General features: G+C 36.7%; 1 protein-coding gene and 2 non-coding genes across 3 annotated transcripts in view; all 3 read left to right on the top strand.

Annotated features, from left to right (window-relative positions):
* The window catches only part of EIF3A (eukaryotic translation initiation factor 3 subunit A), a 33,580-nt gene that overhangs the window by 3,244 nt on the left and 10,928 nt on the right, over positions 1 to 19,408 (top strand). The window contains exons 2-15 of the mRNA XM_004265780.4: positions 3,637 to 3,827; positions 3,982 to 4,118; positions 4,516 to 4,679; positions 6,231 to 6,430; positions 7,629 to 7,837; positions 9,338 to 9,509; positions 13,055 to 13,159; positions 13,532 to 13,630; positions 15,131 to 15,247; positions 15,493 to 15,678; positions 16,302 to 16,649; positions 17,299 to 17,403; positions 17,491 to 17,604; positions 19,115 to 19,237. Coding sequence (XP_004265828.2) covers positions 3,637 to 3,827; positions 3,982 to 4,118; positions 4,516 to 4,679; positions 6,231 to 6,430; positions 7,629 to 7,837; positions 9,338 to 9,509; positions 13,055 to 13,159; positions 13,532 to 13,630; positions 15,131 to 15,247; positions 15,493 to 15,678; positions 16,302 to 16,649; positions 17,299 to 17,403; positions 17,491 to 17,604; positions 19,115 to 19,237 — 2,270 coding nt within the window. The remainder of the gene's footprint in view (positions 1 to 3,636; positions 3,828 to 3,981; positions 4,119 to 4,515; positions 4,680 to 6,230; positions 6,431 to 7,628; positions 7,838 to 9,337; positions 9,510 to 13,054; positions 13,160 to 13,531; positions 13,631 to 15,130; positions 15,248 to 15,492; positions 15,679 to 16,301; positions 16,650 to 17,298; positions 17,404 to 17,490; positions 17,605 to 19,114; positions 19,238 to 19,408) is intronic.
* Positions 13,260 to 13,387, top strand: LOC117199944 (small nucleolar RNA SNORA19). The gene has a single exon (XR_004481319.1). It is a non-coding gene; the product is annotated as a small nucleolar RNA SNORA19 (small nucleolar RNA).
* Positions 14,676 to 14,805, top strand: LOC117199943 (small nucleolar RNA SNORA19). Its single transcript, XR_004481318.1, has one exon. It is a non-coding gene; the product is annotated as a small nucleolar RNA SNORA19 (small nucleolar RNA).

Here is a 19,408-nt window from a genome sequence, read left to right as displayed (position 1 = left end):
AAGTACTTTTAGTTGTATCACTGAACAAGACTTTGTTTTTTTTAAATGACATTAAGATACCACACGAATTTAAAAATGAGATATTGGGAAAGTGAATTATTTTTTGACAGTTTAATATTTTGTCACCACATCATGCTGGTGACTCTTCGTGCCTATTCTGTATTGCGTTGACGGTGTTTATATATGGTAGTATGGGATTTAAATCCTCAGCATAAGTTTGGGAATTGGATATAATAGGTTATAATAGGTCATTTTGGTGTGCTGCTGTGATATTCTTAATGTGAAGGATAAATTTAAAAACATTTACTCCCCAATTTTTGGCTGATAGAAACTGTGTATGTCAGTTTTGAAAAGCATTTAAAGTACTGTTGGATTTTAAAATAATCTGTGCATGCTCCAGGAAGAAGATGGGTAGGTTCTCCCCTTAAAATAGAAAAGGCTTATTTCAACAAAGTATCTAGTTGTATTACATCTTTGTTTAATTTTGTAGGATTTATTTGGGGGGAGGTAATAAAATTGACTCAACTGAAAATGGCCTTTCTGTCATATTGGCAGGTTTGATATTGAGACTGTTGAAGTATTGAAGAGGGGTTTATATTCATTTGCCTGTAAGGAATATGATTTGATATAATATGGGATGATGTAGGATATTGTGTTAAAGATACTAAGTTCAGTATGTTTTGTGATTTATCCTGTGCAAGCTTTTTAATATACTAGAGTTGGAATATTGTTTGTAGTTTTCCGGAAGGAATGTTTAGAAACAGCATTCCTGAAAGATGTGATAATTGGAAGAAGAAATAACAGAGTTACTCACTAAATCTGTAGATCTAGTAAATCCTCCAAATAAGAGACATTTTTACCTATGTTTGCCTAGCACAGTTAACGTTAGATAATGTTATACATTGTTAGGTTAACACTTAAAAGAATGTCTTGTCAAGGATGTTTTTTTTTCCTTAGGAGGAAAGTAAACAATGATTTTAAAAAACAGATGTTTTAAGTTTTTTATAGTGTAAACTAGTGTTTAGTTCTGCCAAATTATTTTTCAAATGTTCAGTGGAGAGATTTTTCTGTGTGTGAAATTTGTCAGTTACTGAGTTTTAAGTTGAACATAACCAGAAAAATACCACCCCCTAGTCTATTAAGTGTACAAAAGAAAATAAGATGAGAAAAAATATAAATTTTAACCTTGGTCAGAAATAATGTGTTAGAGGAGACTTTGCTTTTGATTGAGTTTCAAAACGAGCAACATACCTAAGATTGGAACTGATTTTGAAATATTGCCATGTACATGCCTTCACGTTTAGGTGGTGAATTTTAAAAGAGTATACATTTCTTTGCTCTACGTTCTATTTTTTTTTCCCAATTAAAAAATAAACTTAATTTTAGAAATTTGAGATTTACAGAATTATCATATAGTACAGAGGGATCCCATATACACCACACACAGATTCTCCTATTAATGAATATCTTACATCTGTGTGGTATATTTTTCACAATTAATGAATCAATGCTGTTACATTGTTATTAAGGAAAGTCCATACTTTGTTCATATTTCCTCAGCTTTTCCTAATGTCCCTTTTGTATTCCAGGATCCCATCTAGGATACCACATTACATTTAGTTGTCTCCTTAGGCTCCTCTTGGTTGTGACAGTTTCTTAGGTTTGTTGATGGCCTTGACGGTTTTGAGCAGTATTGGTCAGGTATTTTCTCTCTCAGCTGGGATTTGTCTCAATATGTTTCTCATGTTTAGACTGGGATAAATAAGTGGAGTGATATTCTGTGCTCATGGATTGGAAGAGTAAATACTGTTGTCAGTTTTTCCAAACTTGTTAAATAGATTCATTGAGATCCCAGTGAGCTTTCTATTTTTTTTTTAACTTATTTATTTTATTTATTTGGCTGGGTCTTAGTTGCGGCATGTGGGATCTTTCCTTGCAGCATGTGGACTTCTCTCTCATTGTGGTGCGTGGGCTCCAGAGCGTGCAGCCTCAGTAGTTGCAGCGCTTGGGTTTAGTTGCCCTGTGGCGTGTGGGATCTTAGTTCCTGAACCAGGGATCAAACCCACGTCTCCTGCATTGGAAGGCAGATTCTTAACCACGGGGCCACGAGGGAAGTCCCCATGAGCTGTTCTGTAGGTATCTACAAGCTAATTCTGAAGTTTATGTCGAAAGGCAAAAGGTGTTGTATAGCCAACACAATACTGAAGAACAAAGTTGGAGTACCCACCCTACTTGATTTGAAGACTTTTCTATATGGCTACAGTAATCAAGACAGTGAGGTATTGGCAAAAGACTAGACAGATCAATAGAGAATGATAACTATAGAGCCCAGAAATAGACCCACACAGTCAATAGATTGTAAAGGAAAAAAGTCAATCTAATTTGTTTTTTCTGCCTCAAGTCTTAACATAAACTAACAAAAATTTTATCAGCCAGATCACTGTGACCGAAGTTATGCTTGATTTTTCTGCATGTACAAGGGGGAGATTGTTTTCCCTCATGACTTGAATTTCTGGAACTTTAAAATAACTTAGAAAGATATAATTGGTACAGAGGAATTGAGTGAAATCTAGTTTTACCTGTAGGTCATATTTGAGATAGTATTAAATTTTCATTGTTTTACCTTGGATAATTTTGGCATAGCTTTAGAAGTCAAAAATAAATTTGAGCCATCATCAAAAAATCTAGAAACAATAAATGCTGGAGAGGGTGTGGAGTAAAGGGAACCCTCTGCACTGCTGGTGGGAATGTGAATTGGTTCAGCCACTATGGAGAACAGTATGGAGGTTCCTTAAAAAACTACAAATAGAACTACCATATGACCCAGCAATCCCACTACTGGACATATACCCTGAGAAAACCATAATTCAAAAAGAGTCATGTACCACAATGTTCATTGCAGCTCTATTTACAATAGCCCAGAGATGGAAACAACCTAAGTGTCCATGATCGGCTGAATGGATAAAGAAGATGTGGCACATATATACAATGGAATATTACTCAGCCATAAAAAGAAACAAAATTGAGCTATTTGTAATGAGATGGATGGACCTAGAGTCTGTCATACAGAGTGAAGTAAGTCAGAAAGAGAAAGACAAATACCGTATGCTAACACATATATATGGAATTTAAGAAGAAAAAAAAATGTCATGAAGAACCTAGGGGTAAGACAGGAATAAAGACACAGACCTACTAGAGAATGGACTTGAGGATATGGGGAGGGGGAAGGGTAAGCTGTGACAAAGCGGGAGAGAGGCATGGACATATATACACTACCAAACGTAAAATAGATAGCTAGTGGGAAGCAGCTGCGTAGCACAGGGAGATCAACTCGGTGCTTTGTGACCACCTAGAGGGGTGGGATAGGGAGGGTGGGAGGGAGGGAGACGCAAGAGGGAAGAGATATGGGAACATATGTGTATGTATAACTGATTCACTTTGTTTTAAAGCAGAAACTAACACACCATTGTAAAGCAATTATACTCCAATAAAGATGTAAAAAATAAATAAAATAAATTTGACCTCAAAAGAGATGGTAATAGGTTCAGAAATTAAAACAGCCAAATTAAAAAGCAAGATTTAGGCATTTATATAGTATACATAACTGATTTTAATTCTCCTGAATTACTTTTCCAGAATTTCTTGAAGTTGGCAAAAAGCAGCCTGCTTTGGACGTTCTTTACGATGTTATGAAAAGTAAGAAACATAGAACATGGCAAAAGATACACGAGCCAATTATGTTGAAATACTTGGAACTTTGTGTGGATCTTCGCAAGAGCCACTTGGCTAAAGAAGGCTTATATCAGTATAAGAACATTTGTCAACAGGTATGAACAGCTGGGTTTTTATGTTTTACTAAGTGCTTTTAGTAATTTTCAGAGGAGTTTGCCTCTGAAAGTTATTATGTTTTATATCATAAAGTTTGCTTTTAAAATATTTTATGGTTTGTTGGGGAAAGTTTTATTTATTTATTTTGTCTAGGTGAACATCAAATCTCTGGAGGATGTTGTTAGGGCATACTTGAAATTGGCAGAGGAGAAAACTGAAGCTGCTAAAGAAGAATCCCAGCAGATGGTTTTAGACATAGAAGATCTGGATAATATTCAAACTCCTGAGAGGTGTGTGGGTTAAATTGCTAAGTAAATTTTTCTCACTGTTTTTCTTTACATGTGCCTCCATCATACCCATTTGAAGAAGATGTTTGCTAGAAAGAATGCTTATCTTTGAAGTTTTAAATGTGTGGTAACCTTAAGAAGTCATGTACTATTCAAAGTTCATAAAGGTGGAAAATTACAACCATCAGATAGGAGGGTGTATACTAATTTAAATGGCTGTAATACAGGTTGGGAATCCAAATACTTTAACACTAAGTGATAGCTTTACAGTGTGTCCAGAGTTGTAGTAAAAATTTAAACTATTTTATAATGATCAATTTTGGTTTTGGTTTTATAATCATATGGCAAAGTAGGAAACCATGTCTAAAATTGTTTTCAATGTTTTTAAATATTTTTGTAGTGTTCTCCTAAGTGCTGTAAGTGGTGAAGACACTCAGGATCGTACTGACAGATTACTTTTAACTCCATGGGTTAAATTCCTGTGGGAATCATACAGACAGTGTTTGGACCTTCTTCGAAACAATTCTAGAGTAGAGCGTCTCTACCATGATATTGCCCAACAAGGTAAAACAAGAACTGATTTGAAAGTTGACTTAAGGATAGGTTTTGCAAAAGATTAACTGTTAAAGTTAACCTCCTTTTCTCTGTAGTACTTATTTTACATAGTTTTTATTGTTGTAGATGATTAGCATTCATTTGAATATTATATAAATGATTATAAGAAATTTGTTTCATTAATCAAGGTATTTCTCTATATTCCACTGATGTCTGAAACACCTTTTAAAGTCATTTTGGAATTTTCCAAGTGACTGAAAAGATAAACTTAACTTTTTTGATTGCTTTCTGGCGAACTTGAGTTCTACTTTTGACTCTACAACATATTCTTTGGCAAGCTACTTAACCACGTACTGGGTTTCTGGAGTCTTTTTAAGGTCCAGAAGACTTACATGATTCTATGAAAAACTATATATTTTTCCTTTCTTAAACAGTGTTACTGAATATAGAACTAAACCTTGATGACTCAGGATCATCATAAAAAGTATCTAGTAGATAATACTGCATGCACTTTTAATCTGAAGAACTGTGTTAAGTCTGTTTTCCTAATCTTGTCTTTTTGCCTTACTGTCAATGCAGCCTTTTAACTGTAAGTGACTTGAGAGTGGCTCTTGGCTTTTTCTTACTTTGGCCTTAGGCACAGGCAGGTGTTGCCATTCTTTTTAATATGGGGCTGATTGGCTGATCTGTTTTGTTATGGCTAGCATATGTGAATTTTCATTTAACACAAGCTAGGGCTTTTTGATAACAGTTGAGATAAATATTAACTTGTAGTTAAACTGCATCCTTTGAAATAGAAATACTCTTTTTTAGGGGAAGGACAAAAGTTATTTTAGTATAGCCTTTTTTTTTTTTTTTTTTTTTTTTTTTGCGGTATGCGGGCCTCTCACTGTTGTGGCCTCTCCCATTGCGGAGCACAGGCTCCGGACGCACAGTCTCAGCGGCCATGGCTCACGGGCCCAGCCACTCCATGGCATGTGGGATCTTCCTGGACTGGGGCACGAACCCGTGTCCCCTGCATCGGCAGGCAGACTCTCAACCACTGCGCCACCAGGGAAGCCCAGTATTGCATTTTTGACAGTAGAAAATGACTATGTATTTTAATGGTGGAGCAAGTACTTCATTTGCACATCTGTGTACACAGTAGAAATTAGGTTACCACACACCCCCAATTTGTATTATTTAGTTTTAATTAGTGCAAAAGCTTGTTTTCTAGTAACTTAGATAGGAAAGTTCATTGTATTTCAGACCAGAATTTTTTTGCTCTTTTAGGGTTTGAAGTGTTTGAAAGGTGAGTCCCTCCTAGACCTAAATTTGAATCGCTTCCTTTTGTAAACTCTCCCAGAACCGTATTTTAGTCCTAGACCAGGACTGATGACTATGTCCAAAAGGTGGTCAGGGCACATGAAGTGAGTTATGACTCTGATCACTTCTAAAGACTGATGGTGAGTTTGGTAAATCTTGATAAAATAACTGACCTTAGTATATGAAATAAAACCTATTCAAATACTTAAGTTGATGGTGGAAAGTACCTAATATATTTTACACTTATGCTTATAGCTTTCAAATTCTGCCTCCAATATACCCGTAAGGCTGAATTCCGTAAGCTGTGTGACAATTTGAGAATGCACTTGTCTCAGATTCAACGCCACCATAACCAAAGTACAGCAATCAATCTTAATAATCCAGAGAGCCAGTCCATGCATTTGGAAACCAGGCTCGTTCAGTTGGACAGTGCTATCAGCATGGAATTGTGGCAGGTATGTTGTGAACTGTTAGCTTTTCTTTGTAGTAATAACAGCCCATATTACCTTTGTTTTCTTAATGAGTATCTGCATCTTGATAATCTGTTGGTTAATTTCAATAGATAGGTGACAAATTTAAGGTTGTCTAATGGAGTAGGAAGAGTTCTGGACAGGAAGTCTCAGATATTTTGGTTCTTGATGCCTGCTGTCAGTTCTGAGCCAAATCATGTAATCTTTTTCAGACCTCAGTGCTCAAAGTGTGGCTTAATGCTTGGAGGATATGCATTACAAAATTTTTTAAAGAAGTCTCATGGTAGTTTTGTGTCTGTTTACTCTGATTAAAAAAAAGTCTAAGTTCATCTTTCCATCTTATTTTTGTAGTAATTTTATTGTATTTTATAAAAGTATTGGTGGCAACAGGTTAGAAATGACAAAGATGAACTTGTCCTTTACCGCAGAGAGCTACAGAAGCACTGCACTAGATTATCTCCTAGATGTTTCAGTGCTGCCCTGACTTAGTAAGCAATGCACAGTGAATATCATACATTGGAGATCCCAGTGGTGTTGGGAATCTTGTCCTCAGCATGGCCTTTTTACTCTAAGAATTCTGCAACGACATTTTCACATGAATTGTTTTTATATATTTGATTCCCCCACCAAATCTAATTGAAATTGCAGAGGAAGAAACTAAAAATCGGTAGTTTTTCAGCCAAGTGGAAATGTGATTTCCCGCTCTCTCCCCATATTTTCCTTTTCTGTAGGGTACACCCTTGGAATACTGTCTGATGAACTAAAGAGGAAAAAAAGTTCAATAGAAGACAAGTAAACACGCTTAGTATAGGAAAAATAGATAAGTAAAAGGGAGAAAATATCCATTATCTTTATCACTCAAATAACCTCTATATTGTGTTTTATATCCTTTGAGATTAAAATATATATTCCCTCAAGTGGTACGATAATATGCATATTTTTAAAAAAAGTTTGGGCAATCTACTTTAAGCAGTTTAAGGATTTAGTGTTTTTGTAATTGTGATGTTTTTCTGAAACATATCAGATATTGAATTATAGACGAATAAAGAGAACCACACATGAAGGCATTTTATTGGCCATTTTTATTCTTGTGTTCTGTATTTTAAGTTTCATAAAGAGATTTGAGTTAGATTTGTTTGTTTGTTTAGAATGCAATGACTGTAATTTGTACCACTAATTTTAGGAAGCATTCAAAGCTGTGGAAGATATTCATGGGCTATTCTCCTTGTCTAAAAAACCACCCAAACCTCAGTTGATGGCAAATTATTATAACAAAGTCTCAACTGTGTTTTGGAAATCTGGAAATGCTCTTTTTCATGCATCTACACTCCATCGTCTTTATCATTTATCTAGAGAAATGAGAAAGAATCTTACACAAGAAGAGATGCAAAGGTAAGAGTCTTATTATCAGATAGTATTGAAATTATGAAAGAAATAACTTCTAAATGGCATGATAGTGTTTGATGAGGGTTTCTCAGCTTCTGCACTGTTGACATTTGGGGCTGGTTCATTCTTTGTTGTGGAGGGGACTGCATTCAGGATCTTCAGCAGCATCCCTGGTTTACCCACTGGGTGCCGGTAGCAGTCCTTCCAGTTGTAGCTACCAAAAATATCTTGACGTGGTTCTTCTTGGGCAGTATTCTTGGTCTTCAGTAGCTATCTTTTATCTGATAACTCTCCAACTGAGAAAATGGAATATTAGAAAAGTCAGTGTTAAGGTATGAGCTTTCTATCCGCGTATGGGTATTTAGAATCTAGGAACTAATTAGACAAAAGAAATGAGTACTTCTATCAAGTAACTTTTTCCCAACTATAAAACATTAACTGTATAGAATATTTGGTGTGTGTATTTTTATGTAGATAGATAGTCTATAACCTAACAATCTAAAGACCATTTTATTTTTTTAACATTACATATATACTTTTCTTTCAGTCATGTTTGGTTTTTATTGTACATTTCAGTTGGGCTTAGGCAACTCACATACCGTATCTTATTGGTAGACCATGTTATTTTGGCCTCTAGTAGAAATATATACACCAGATTGTTTTTCTTTTAGCTTTTAAAGAAATACATGGAACTAAATAAATGAATTTTTCTAGTATGTATTTTTAAAAAATAACTCTTGAGGATAGTGTTCATTATGTCATTCACTGTCCTGTACGTAATCCATGTCTGTTTGGGATAAGAAAAAACCTGATTTTCCTTTGTTGTTTCTATACTCTCCCATTAGAAAATACTGTAAGAGTACTGTCATAATCATTAAGCTGTCTTGCTCTATGTACGTTATTTTCCTTAATCCTCACAACAGCCTTGTGACTCAGAAAATGAAGTATTTTGCCTAAGGTTCCAGTCTTGGGAATCGTGAAGCTGAGATTCCAACTCTAGACTCTTGTGCTCCAGAGCACACAATCCTTAGTGTCCTACGGTGCTCTGAATTCAACCCGACTTTCCTTTTGTGTTTTAAGGAAGCTTTAGCTTTTGACCCCCACCTTCCATAATTATGTTCACTTATGGTCCTTGTAATTTTTTCCTCTTTCTTATTGTCATTTTTCCCTTCGTTTTAAAAGCTGCCTTAAATGTTTTTATAAGGAAGTATGGGGTACATGCAAATGTGTCTGTTCTGCCGTTTTACCCACACAGTCTTTATAGCTAGAAGACATTGACGGTAGTAAGCGGGTGAATGAAGTTCTGCTTCTCCAAGTGTTCATTTTAGCATAGTCCATTTCTCTTTTAATTAATCCCATGCTTTGACGAATACTTATGAGTACAGTTTACCATGGTGGTGTACATATTCTATCAGTGGCATATTTTACTAGAGGATTAAAGAGAAGTGTCTTTCTGCTTATCAAGTAACATTTACATATTTAACAGATTGTAACTTTGTTCTCCAGAATGTCTACTAGAGTCCTTTTGGCCACTCTTTCCATCCCCATTACCCCTGAGCGTACTGATATTGCTCGACTTCTGGATATGGACGGCATTATAGTTGAAAAACAGCGTCGCCTTGCAACACTGCTAGGCCTGCAAGCCCCACCAACGCGAATTGGCCTTATTAACGATATGGTTGGTATAAGTTTTAGCATTCTTATGGCTTTGAACAGAAAGCTATATGGTCAGGTTTTATAATTTATGATTATTAAATGCTGGGAATTCTGATGCATGGACAAGTTTGAGAACCACTGGTGTAAGTCAACACTGTGTTCATTTGAGGTGTTTTGTCTTGAGTGAGCTGGGGTTAAATTTGATGTAGCAGACAACACTTGGACTAGCTTCAAGGAATAATATGGGCCACTTGGTAAGAGAAGTGATGATGGGCAAGAATGTTCAGGGGCAAGAGAAAAAAATCAAGCTGATAGGTGTCAAATACGATAATGAGGCTAGGAAAGAATGTGAGTTAGATTAGGCCCAATTCTGGACAATTAAAATGTTTCCAACTTTTTTCTTTTAAACTTTCATTGTACGTTACTAAGGCAGTGATTCTTAATCAGGGCTATGCACTGAAATTTTGTGAAGTACTTTTTAAAATGCAGATTTCTAGGTTTCACCCACTGCATTCACTAAATCAGTTTCAGAATATGGAGCCTAAGATTTTGTATCTTCACAATGTTTTACATTGGAATCTTTAATTCAGTGGAAACTTATCACGTGAGTGTCTGTTACATGCCAGGCAAGTGATGCTTAAATGGAATTTGCACTCTTAGAGGAGTTTAGATTTTAGAGATTCTGATTAACAGTAATAGTCTGACTTTGTGGTTATTGTGGTACACCTCCAGCAAATTACTTTGGGACAAGAGAAAAAGGAGGGACAGGTATTAGAGAATAGGCCTTACTTTATTGGCAGTCAATTAATTTAGATAAAAATTAACACAATTTTTATATGGCAACAGTTTTCTCTTGTAACATACTTCTCTGTGTAGCAAGGCAAATTCCCTTTGTGATCAACTTTTATAAAAAAACTTAATATCTAAAACATTTCTCTGTCTTTGTATGCCTCCATGTTTTATTCTGCTTCCACTTGCAAAAATCAGCTTTGTGTTTTGGAAAGTTTCTATGGGACTGAATTAAATTACAAAACAACAGCATTGTGTTTAGGAAGAGGTCTTACTAGCAAAAAATTTTTTAAATACTGAAAAATGTGCCAAACTGGAAGTATAATCCATATCTCTTGAGCCCATGTCTGTACATAGCACACCTTGATGTTAAAGGTACTTATTCAGGGGTGAGTATTGGTGGGATCAGGGTCAGTAGCCAGGACATCCAGATCTGGGTCCTCATTGTACCCATAGATAAATGTTTAAGTTTATAAGAAAGGTACTGGTTGGTGCCAGATGAATAGAATAGCTAACTGTCAAGAGGCATTTTACAAAACTTGAGTTCACCATATGTACAAGGTCGAGACCTGAGTTTTGGGCTCATATAACTAAATTCATAATCACCAAGAGAATGATTCTAATATCTCAGGAACAGACTCAAATTAATCAAGTTCATAAGGTATTGTTAGGTCAGAAAGCCAATTATTAATTTTAGAGAGAAATGTACTTTAATAGATTATGGTAGCCTGTCTAGCACATTCCCTATTTGGAGGGGGTGCTAAATGGAAAATCTAGAAGAATAATTTATTTATTTATTTTAAATCGAATTGTAGTTGGTTTACAGTGTTGTGTTAATTTTTGCTGTACAGCAAAGTGATTCAGTTATACATATATGTACATTTTTTAAATATTCTTTTCCATTATGGCCTATCTCAGGATACTGAATATAGTTCCCTGTGCTGTATAGTAGGACCTTGTTGTTTATTCTGTATGGAAGAGTTTGCATCTGCTAACCCCAAACTCCCAGTCCGTCTCTACCCCGCACCCCCAGCAGCCGCCAGTCTGTGCTCTATGGGTCTGTTTCTGTTTCATAGATAGGTTCATTCGTGTCATATTTTAGATTCCACATATAAGTGATATCATGTGGTATTTGTCTTTCTCTTTTTGACTTCACTTAGTATGATAATCTGGTTGCATCCATGTTGCTGCAAATGGCATTATGTTTTTTGTATGGCTGAGTAGTATTCCTGTGTGTGTGTGTGTGTATTTATATTACGTCATCTTTATCCATTCATCTGTTGATGGAAATTTAGGTTGTTTCCGTGTCCTGGCTATTGTGGATAGTGCAGCTGTGAACATAGGGGTGATGTATCATTTTTAATTATAGTTTTACCCAGATATATGCCCAGGAGTGGGATTGATGGGTCATATGGTAATTCTAATTTTAGTTTTCTGAGGAACCTCCATACTGTTCTCCATAGTGGCTGCCCCAATTTACATTCCCACCAGCAGTGTAGGGAGGGTTCCTTTTTCTCCACACCTTCTCCAGGGTTTATTTGTAGACTTTTTGATGATGGCTATAGAATAATTTCTTGATAGGAATGAAATCAGGACTGGGGGAATTTTATTTGAATGCTTGTATCACATCTTATTCCTATAAACATACAAGGGCATTTACAAGGGAAGTATTCAAATGCTGTGGGACATCAGTCATGCACGCATTTTGCACTGGAGATAAACCTAGAGTGCTCGAGAGTGTGGACATCCTCCTGTCTTGGAGATGGGATCTGCCAACAGTTGCCTCAGTTTGGAACCTAGTCTGTAGGGGTACGTGCTCCTGTGCTTTGGAGGTCTTGGTTTGTTGGCTGCAGTTGTTCTCTCTTTGGGTTAGCAGTTTCCAACAAGTAAAGGATAAAAGTCACATGCACTGCATGTAGTTAGAGCACAGGTAAGATAGGATTTGGTAATGGGCAGTTTTGGAGTTTATAAAATTATACCACTTTTTTGTCTCCTTTGTGAGGGCGGTTTATGCAAGCAGCATCTTTATTGTGAAAGGAAGTTGAGTTCTATTCAAATATAAACTTAAAATGTATTAAACTGTAACTTTTTTTAAAGTACAAATCATAAATGTAATTGCATAAATTCTCAAAAGATTTTTCCAGTCAACACTCTCCCATTTCCCCCAAGAAGAACCACTGTCCTGATTTATAACACCACAGATTAATTTTGCCTGTTTGTATATTTTATATGAAATTTAAATTTCACATAAATGGAATAATATGTGAAATTCTTTTCCTCACCATCTGGGAGATTTATTCATGTATTGAATGTAGCTGTGCTTTCTTTGACCGTTTCTGTATATAATGTGAACCTATCCCTTTTTGTCCTGAGTTTTTTTTGAGTTTGTGTCTATCAGGAGTGATGCTGCTGTAATAACTTCTGTGTGATAAAGTTGTTTGTAAACTGGTATTTTACTTGTTACTGATAATAAATTAGTCGATGTTGGCCACACAAATTGTCTTTGTAAATATTTTGATTGTGTTGATGAGTTTTTATTTCCCTTGTAAATTCTTTTGGGGTTTCACTGTAGAGAGCTGCATAATTTGGGGCAGGAGACTCAGAGTAGTGGTCCTGGATTTCTTTTTCATAAATTTCAAGGAGGTGAGGTTGAGGCTAGATAATCTTAGAGTCATATCCCAGATTTCCAATCTTATATTTTTCTTTAATTTATAATCATTTCAGAATCCCAGTTGAAAACACCTTCAGCATTTAAACCTTTTGTTTTGCTTACTCTAGGTCAGATTCAATGTGCTACAGTATGTTGTCCCAGAAGTAAAAGACCTTTACAATTGGCTAGAAGTCGAATTTAACCCACTAAAACTCTGTGACAGAGTCACAAAGGTAAGCTTTGGTTACATTACCACATAGCCAGCCCTGTTGCAGTTTTAGGTTGTATTTTTATTTGTTAAGAGAGAAGTGTTGTCCTGTGTGTTTGAATTTGGTGCACATTTCATTGTCTTTTTTTTTATGTCAAGAGAAAAGATATTTCTGATGTGCTAAATAAACCTTTGGAGGTAAATTAGCAGCATGACTAATTTAGCCATTGCTGTCAGTCACCTTCAGACAACAGTCAATAGCTGCATATTACCTTTTGTATTTCTTTGCATTGTGTGGTGGTTTTGTATGTTAAGAAAATTGAAAAAAAAATCTCAGGTGTTTTAGTATTTGTCGTGTAGAAAATATAACTCTTTTTCAATTTAATGGATTTTATAGGTTTTAAATTGGGTTAGGGAGCAACCTGAAAAGGAGCCAGAGTTACAACAGTATGTCCCACAGCTGCAAAACAACACCATACTCCGGCTTCTCCAGCAGGTAAAGATGAAAAAAATGAATGTTTTATGGACGAACTGTAATTTCTCCCTTGATTGTTTTGATCACAAAACTAAAAATGTAGGAATAGCCTAGAAAATGAAAGCCTCCCCAAATTCTACCCTCCACCAAAATTAGTTTTATTATTTATCTGTTTGATTTGAAAAAACAATTATGTGATTCATAACTGCTTTTGTCTCTTTTTTGTTGACCACTGTCTTCGTACATTTTTCCTTGTTAGCCGTTTATGTCTTATTCCTTTTAATACCTACGTAGTTTTTCATTGTCTAAAGGTACCATGATTTATTTATACAGTCTATTGATGGAATTTTTCTTTTTTCTTTTTTTTTGCGGTACGCGGGCCTCTCACTGTTGTGGCCTCTCCCGTTGCGGAGCACAGGCTCCAGACGCGCAGGCTCAGCGGCCATGGCTCATGGGCCCAGCCGCTCCGCAGCATGTGGGATCTTCCCAGACCAGGGCACGAACTCGCGTCCCCTGCATCGGCAGGCGGACTCTCAACCACTGCGCCACCAGGGAAGCCCTGATGGAAATTTTTTAGTTTTTTTGCTGTCATAAAATGTTGCAGTAGTGAGCATCTTCTGTACTTGTATCTTTGCATTCTTCTGTGATTTCCTGTAGCTAAGAAGTGGAATTAGTCATGGTCTACACATTTAAAGCTAATAGATCCTCAAAGATCGGATTCATGGGCCCTCCCACCAGTAGTGAACAAGAAATAGAAAGCCTTTTTTCCTGCTAACACTAAGTATTATCAGTATTTTTTTTTTTTTTTGGCTGCACTGCGCGGCCTATGGGATCTTAGTTCCCTAACCAGGGATAGAACCCGTGCTCCTTGTGTTGGAAGCACAGAGTCTAAACCACTGGACCGCCAGGGAAGTCCCAGTATTGTCAGTCTTTTAACGTATTTTAGCCCACCTTTGTACTTAAGTTTGAATATTATGGTTTCTAATATGGCTTTAATGATCCTGTTTTGTCTTCCATTTGTTTCATTGGGGGGGGGGGCTTTTACTATATGTTCACTTTCATATTTGTGCACATTTCATTGACCTGCTTTCTCTCCTGTATGTGAGCAGTGTTATTTCTTATGTGCTATACAAATAATTGAAGGTTAATTAGCAGTATAACTAAGTAGTAATACTGCCAGTCTCCTTCAGACAAATAAACAATTTTATTAAGTGTTCAGATGAATTAGGTAAGTAGCAGGTCTCTATCTACAAATATGTGACCATTTAGGTGTTTTTTTTTTTAATGAAACTAGGATATGAAAGGATTATGTGATGCTTCAAAATATAACATAATCCTTTGAAATAGCCTTGGATTGTAATTCCAGCTCCAGCAATGTACTGTTAACATACTCTGAGCTTCAGTTTTCTTTTCTTTGAAAAATAGGCTAAATTTCTACTTTCCATGGTTGTCATGAGACTCCACATAAAAATTGCTGAATAAATGATAGCTGTTATTACTAACCTTGTGTTTTTTATGCAGGTGGCACAAATTTATCAGAGCATTGAGTTTTCTCGTTTGACTTCTCTGGTTCCTTTTGTTGATGCTTTCCAACTGGAACGGGCCATAGTAGATGCAGCCAGGCACTGCGACCTTCAGGTAGGTGCTGCAAGGGGACTCTGAGGTTGGAGGCCTTTGAGGACGAAAAAAACGCATACTCTTTGTTTCTCAGCTTTTGGTACAGTGGCACCCTTGTAAAGCTTTATTGAATCAATCTTCTAGCTTTTATATTTGACATTCTTCAGTTAATTTTTTATTTGAAATTTTAATCAAGTTATTCATTTGTAGAATGACTATATTTGCATGTAAATTTAACTGTTGATAATACCATTTAATTTTCAAAGGTTCGTATTGACCACACATCTCGGACCCTTAGTTTCGGATCTGATTTGAATTATGCTACTCGAGAAGATGCTCCAATTGGTCCTCATCTGCAGAGCATGCCTTCAGAACAGATCAGAAATCAGCTGACAGCCATGTCCTCAGTACTTGCAAAAGCCCTTGAAGTCATTAAGCCAGCTCATATACTGGTATGTATCTTTGGGAGAAATGGACTACAGAATCTTTGAGGGGCCCTTAATTATGTCTTTCACAAAAAGGTTTGAGACGATGTCTGAGAGAAGGGATTTATTATGTATTTCCTATTGACATTTAGTTGTATTTGATAGTTTTGGTATTTTTTATCAAATATCTTTATCAGATATACAGATCTTTGAGCTTCCTTCCATGGGATAAAATGATAACACTACTCGGGTAATGTGATAAAAGGAGTACTGTTAAACCGTACAATAACAGACCACATGTGATGACCCTCCAAATAGGGGAGTGCTATGATTGGGCTTTTCCTTTCTGCTTCAGTTGTTTCTTGTTTGTGAGCTCTGTTAGTATTCCACCTTGGCTTGAACACTTTAAAGTAGATTTGGTTCAGGGAAAAGTCAACCTAGCAGATAAACGTTCTTCAGCTACTGTTAAAGACTTCAAGTAGGAGTAGCGCCATAGTATTTGGTACTGGGAACCAGTAGCTTGAATAATGTTATTGTCTGTTATTAACTGCAGATGCATGTAAGGATAATATATTAGGATTATGTAATATTTTTGATGTCTGATACCATGGTATGTCGCTTAAATTTTTTTAATGCATTTGTTTTTGAAGCAAGAGAAAGAAGAACAGCATCAGTTGGCTGTTACTGCATACCTTAAAAATTCACGGAAAGAGCATCAGCGTATCCTGGCTCGCCGGCAGACAATTGAGGAAAGGAAAGAGCGGCTTGAGAGTCTGAATATTCAGCGTGAGAAAGAAGAGCTGGAGCAGAGGGAAGCTGAACTCCAGAAAGTACGGAAGGCTGAAGAAGAGAGGCTGCGACAGGAGGCAAAGGAGAGAGAGAAGGAGCGTATCTTACAGGAACATGAACAAATCAAGAAGAAAACTGTTCGTGAGCGTTTGGAGCAGATCAAGAAGACAGAACTGGGAGCCAAAGCGTTCAAAGATATTGACATTGAAGTATGTAGCATATTATGCATTAAAAACTTCAGTTTTATTCGGGTCTCTTAGAAGCACAGTTCTTTTTTGTTTGTTTTTTTGAGGTACACAGTCCTCTCACTGTTGTGGCCTCTCCCGTTGCGGAGCGCAGGCTCAGCGGCCATGGCTCACGGGCCCAGCCGCTCCGCGGCATGTGGGATCTTCCCAGACCAGGGCACGAACCCAGGTCCCCTGCATTGGCAGGCGGACTCTCAACCACTGCGCCACCAGGGAAGCCCAGAAGCACAGTTCTTTACCATTTATTGGCTTATTTTGGGTTATTAGGTTATTTCACTCATTCTGATACAGCTAGTTCATTAATCTCTGAAGTAAGCATTTGTTTTTAGTGATGCTACAGTTTTTAGCCACTGTTGAAGTGGAGTTTGGATACGGTAGAATGGAGGAATAAGAAATAGATGTTAAGATTACATTGTTTTTCCCTACAATCAAGTGGAAATAAGGCTATTTTAAAACATTTTTATATTGCCTAAATTTACCCATTGCAAACATTTGCCCATTATAAAGAAAGTAATTTAGCATATGTTTCTAGAAAGAAATGGTGCTCCATATTGACTGCTATGCACTTCTTTTATACTCTTATTAATTATGGTGCGTTTGTATTACTTTTCAGGACCTTGAAGAATTGGATCCCGATTTCATCATGGCTAAACAGGTTGAACAACTGGAGAAAGAAAAGAAAGAACTTCAGGAACGCTTAAAGAATCAAGAAAAAAAGGTAAATGAAAGAACTGGTGAACTTTAACATGCCAAGTTTAAAAGAATTTTTTTTTTTTTAAACAACACTTGTTTTCATGACATTCAGATTGACTACTTTGAAAGAGCTAAACGTTTGGAAGAAATCCCTTTGATAAAGAGTGCTTATGAAGAACAGAGAATTAAAGACATGGATCTGTGGGAACAACAAGAAGAAGAAAGAGTAAGGTTTTCATTTAATTATATTTTCAGACTGTAAGCTATAATGGAGTCCTCTGCCAGTAATGGGAACAGGGTTTCAAATTGATTTTTGTATTCTTTTGCCAGATACGGTGCTTTAATGGCTGCATGCTAACAGATTGGTAGACAGACAGATTTTCAGAATAGAGATTAAAAAATGAAACTTGTAAAATACAAAGGATAGCTGAAAAATTTATTTAAAAAAACCCAGCAATTCACATGCCATATAATTCACATGCCGCATAATACAATTCACATGCCATGTATTTCACCAATTTAAAGCGTGCAGTTGATGGTTTTAGTGTGTTTACAGAATTGTGCAACCTAATTTTAGAACATACCCCAAAAGAAACTTCATACCTTAGCAGTCACTCCATTTTCTCTCCACTCCCTCAGCAGCCACTAATCTCCTTTCTGTCTCTAGACTTGCCTGTTCTGGATATTTCTTATAGATGGAGTCATACAGTCTGTTTTTTTGTGACTAAACAGCTCCTTCTATAGTTTTGTTAGTCTGTATTGTATGTATTTACCTAACGATACAAAAGCAACATTTGCAAATGCTTGTAGCGGCCACATTTGTAGTAAAAACGAGTGACCTCATTCCGGTTAAAAAAATAACCACAGGCAGGAGACAACACACAGCTATGGAGGCTGCCCCTCCTTCTTGGTTCCATTGGATTGTTGTCATTCTGGGCCTAGTGTTGCCAGTTTTTCCAGTTTTTTTAGAAGTTGTAATTTGTGTGGTAATTCTTAAAATGTATGAAATTAGAAAAAGAAAAGTGTTACAGACCAGCTAAAATGCTTAAGAGGATTTGCTCCATGTGCCCTGAAACCTTTTATTGTTTCACTTGGAGCACAAAGGAAAAGCCTTTCCTATATGAGTAATTCATCGTGCCTTAACCTCCAGTTTTTGTTTTTGTTTTTTTTTTTTTGGCGGTACGCGGGCCTCTCACTGCTGTGGCCTCTCCTGTTGCGGAGCACAGGCTCCGGATGCGCAGGCTCAGCGGCGTGGCCCACGGGCCTAGCTGCTCCGCGGCATGTGGGATCTTCCCGGACATGTGGGATCTTCCCGGACCGGGGCACGAACCCGTGTCCCCTGCATCGGCAGGCGGACTCTTAACCACTGCGCCACCAGGGAAGCCCTCCAGTTGTTTTTAAGGAAGAAAATGCGTTAAATAATAAAGCCATAGTGCCTATTATACCATGAGGTATTTGTTATTTTGTTTTACTATATACATTTCAGTTTTTCCTCTATAAATGTTGTGGTACCATGGGGTTAAAACTGTTTCTTACAGATGCTCCAAGTTGTCTTTACCCATCTTCTGTCCCTGATTGTCTTCCTAGGGATGTGTTACCCTTCCATTTTTATGGCAGAATGGAAGGGGCAAAGGAACTTCCTGTAATTCTTCAAGAATATTTGTCAGGAATTGGGGATAAGTTAGTAAGCAGATAATGAATACTTTGAAATTTAACTTTGTATCATATATTTGCAGATTACTACAATGCAGTTAGAACGGGAAAAGGCTCTTGAACATAAGAACCGAATGTCACGGATGCTTGAAGACAGAGATTTATTTGTAATGCGGCTCAAGGCAGCACGACAGTCTGTTTATGAGGTGAACTTACTGGTTTCAGGGAAACATCTATTCATGAGCTTTTGGGTTTTACCTTAAGGATTCTTCTTTAACCTTGGTGGTACATTCTGTCTTGAGCTAACATTTATAATCGTCATTCAAATAATATTTTAATAGAGGTATCTTGAAATTATTTTATAGGCCAAGTAACCA

The sequence above is a fragment of the Orcinus orca genome, chromosome 14 (genome assembly GCF_937001465.1).
Source record: "Orcinus orca chromosome 14, mOrcOrc1.1, whole genome shotgun sequence".
NCBI classification, from domain to species: Eukaryota; Metazoa; Chordata; class Mammalia; order Artiodactyla; family Delphinidae; genus Orcinus; species Orcinus orca.
This window is presented reverse-complemented; position numbering and strand designations above follow the sequence as displayed.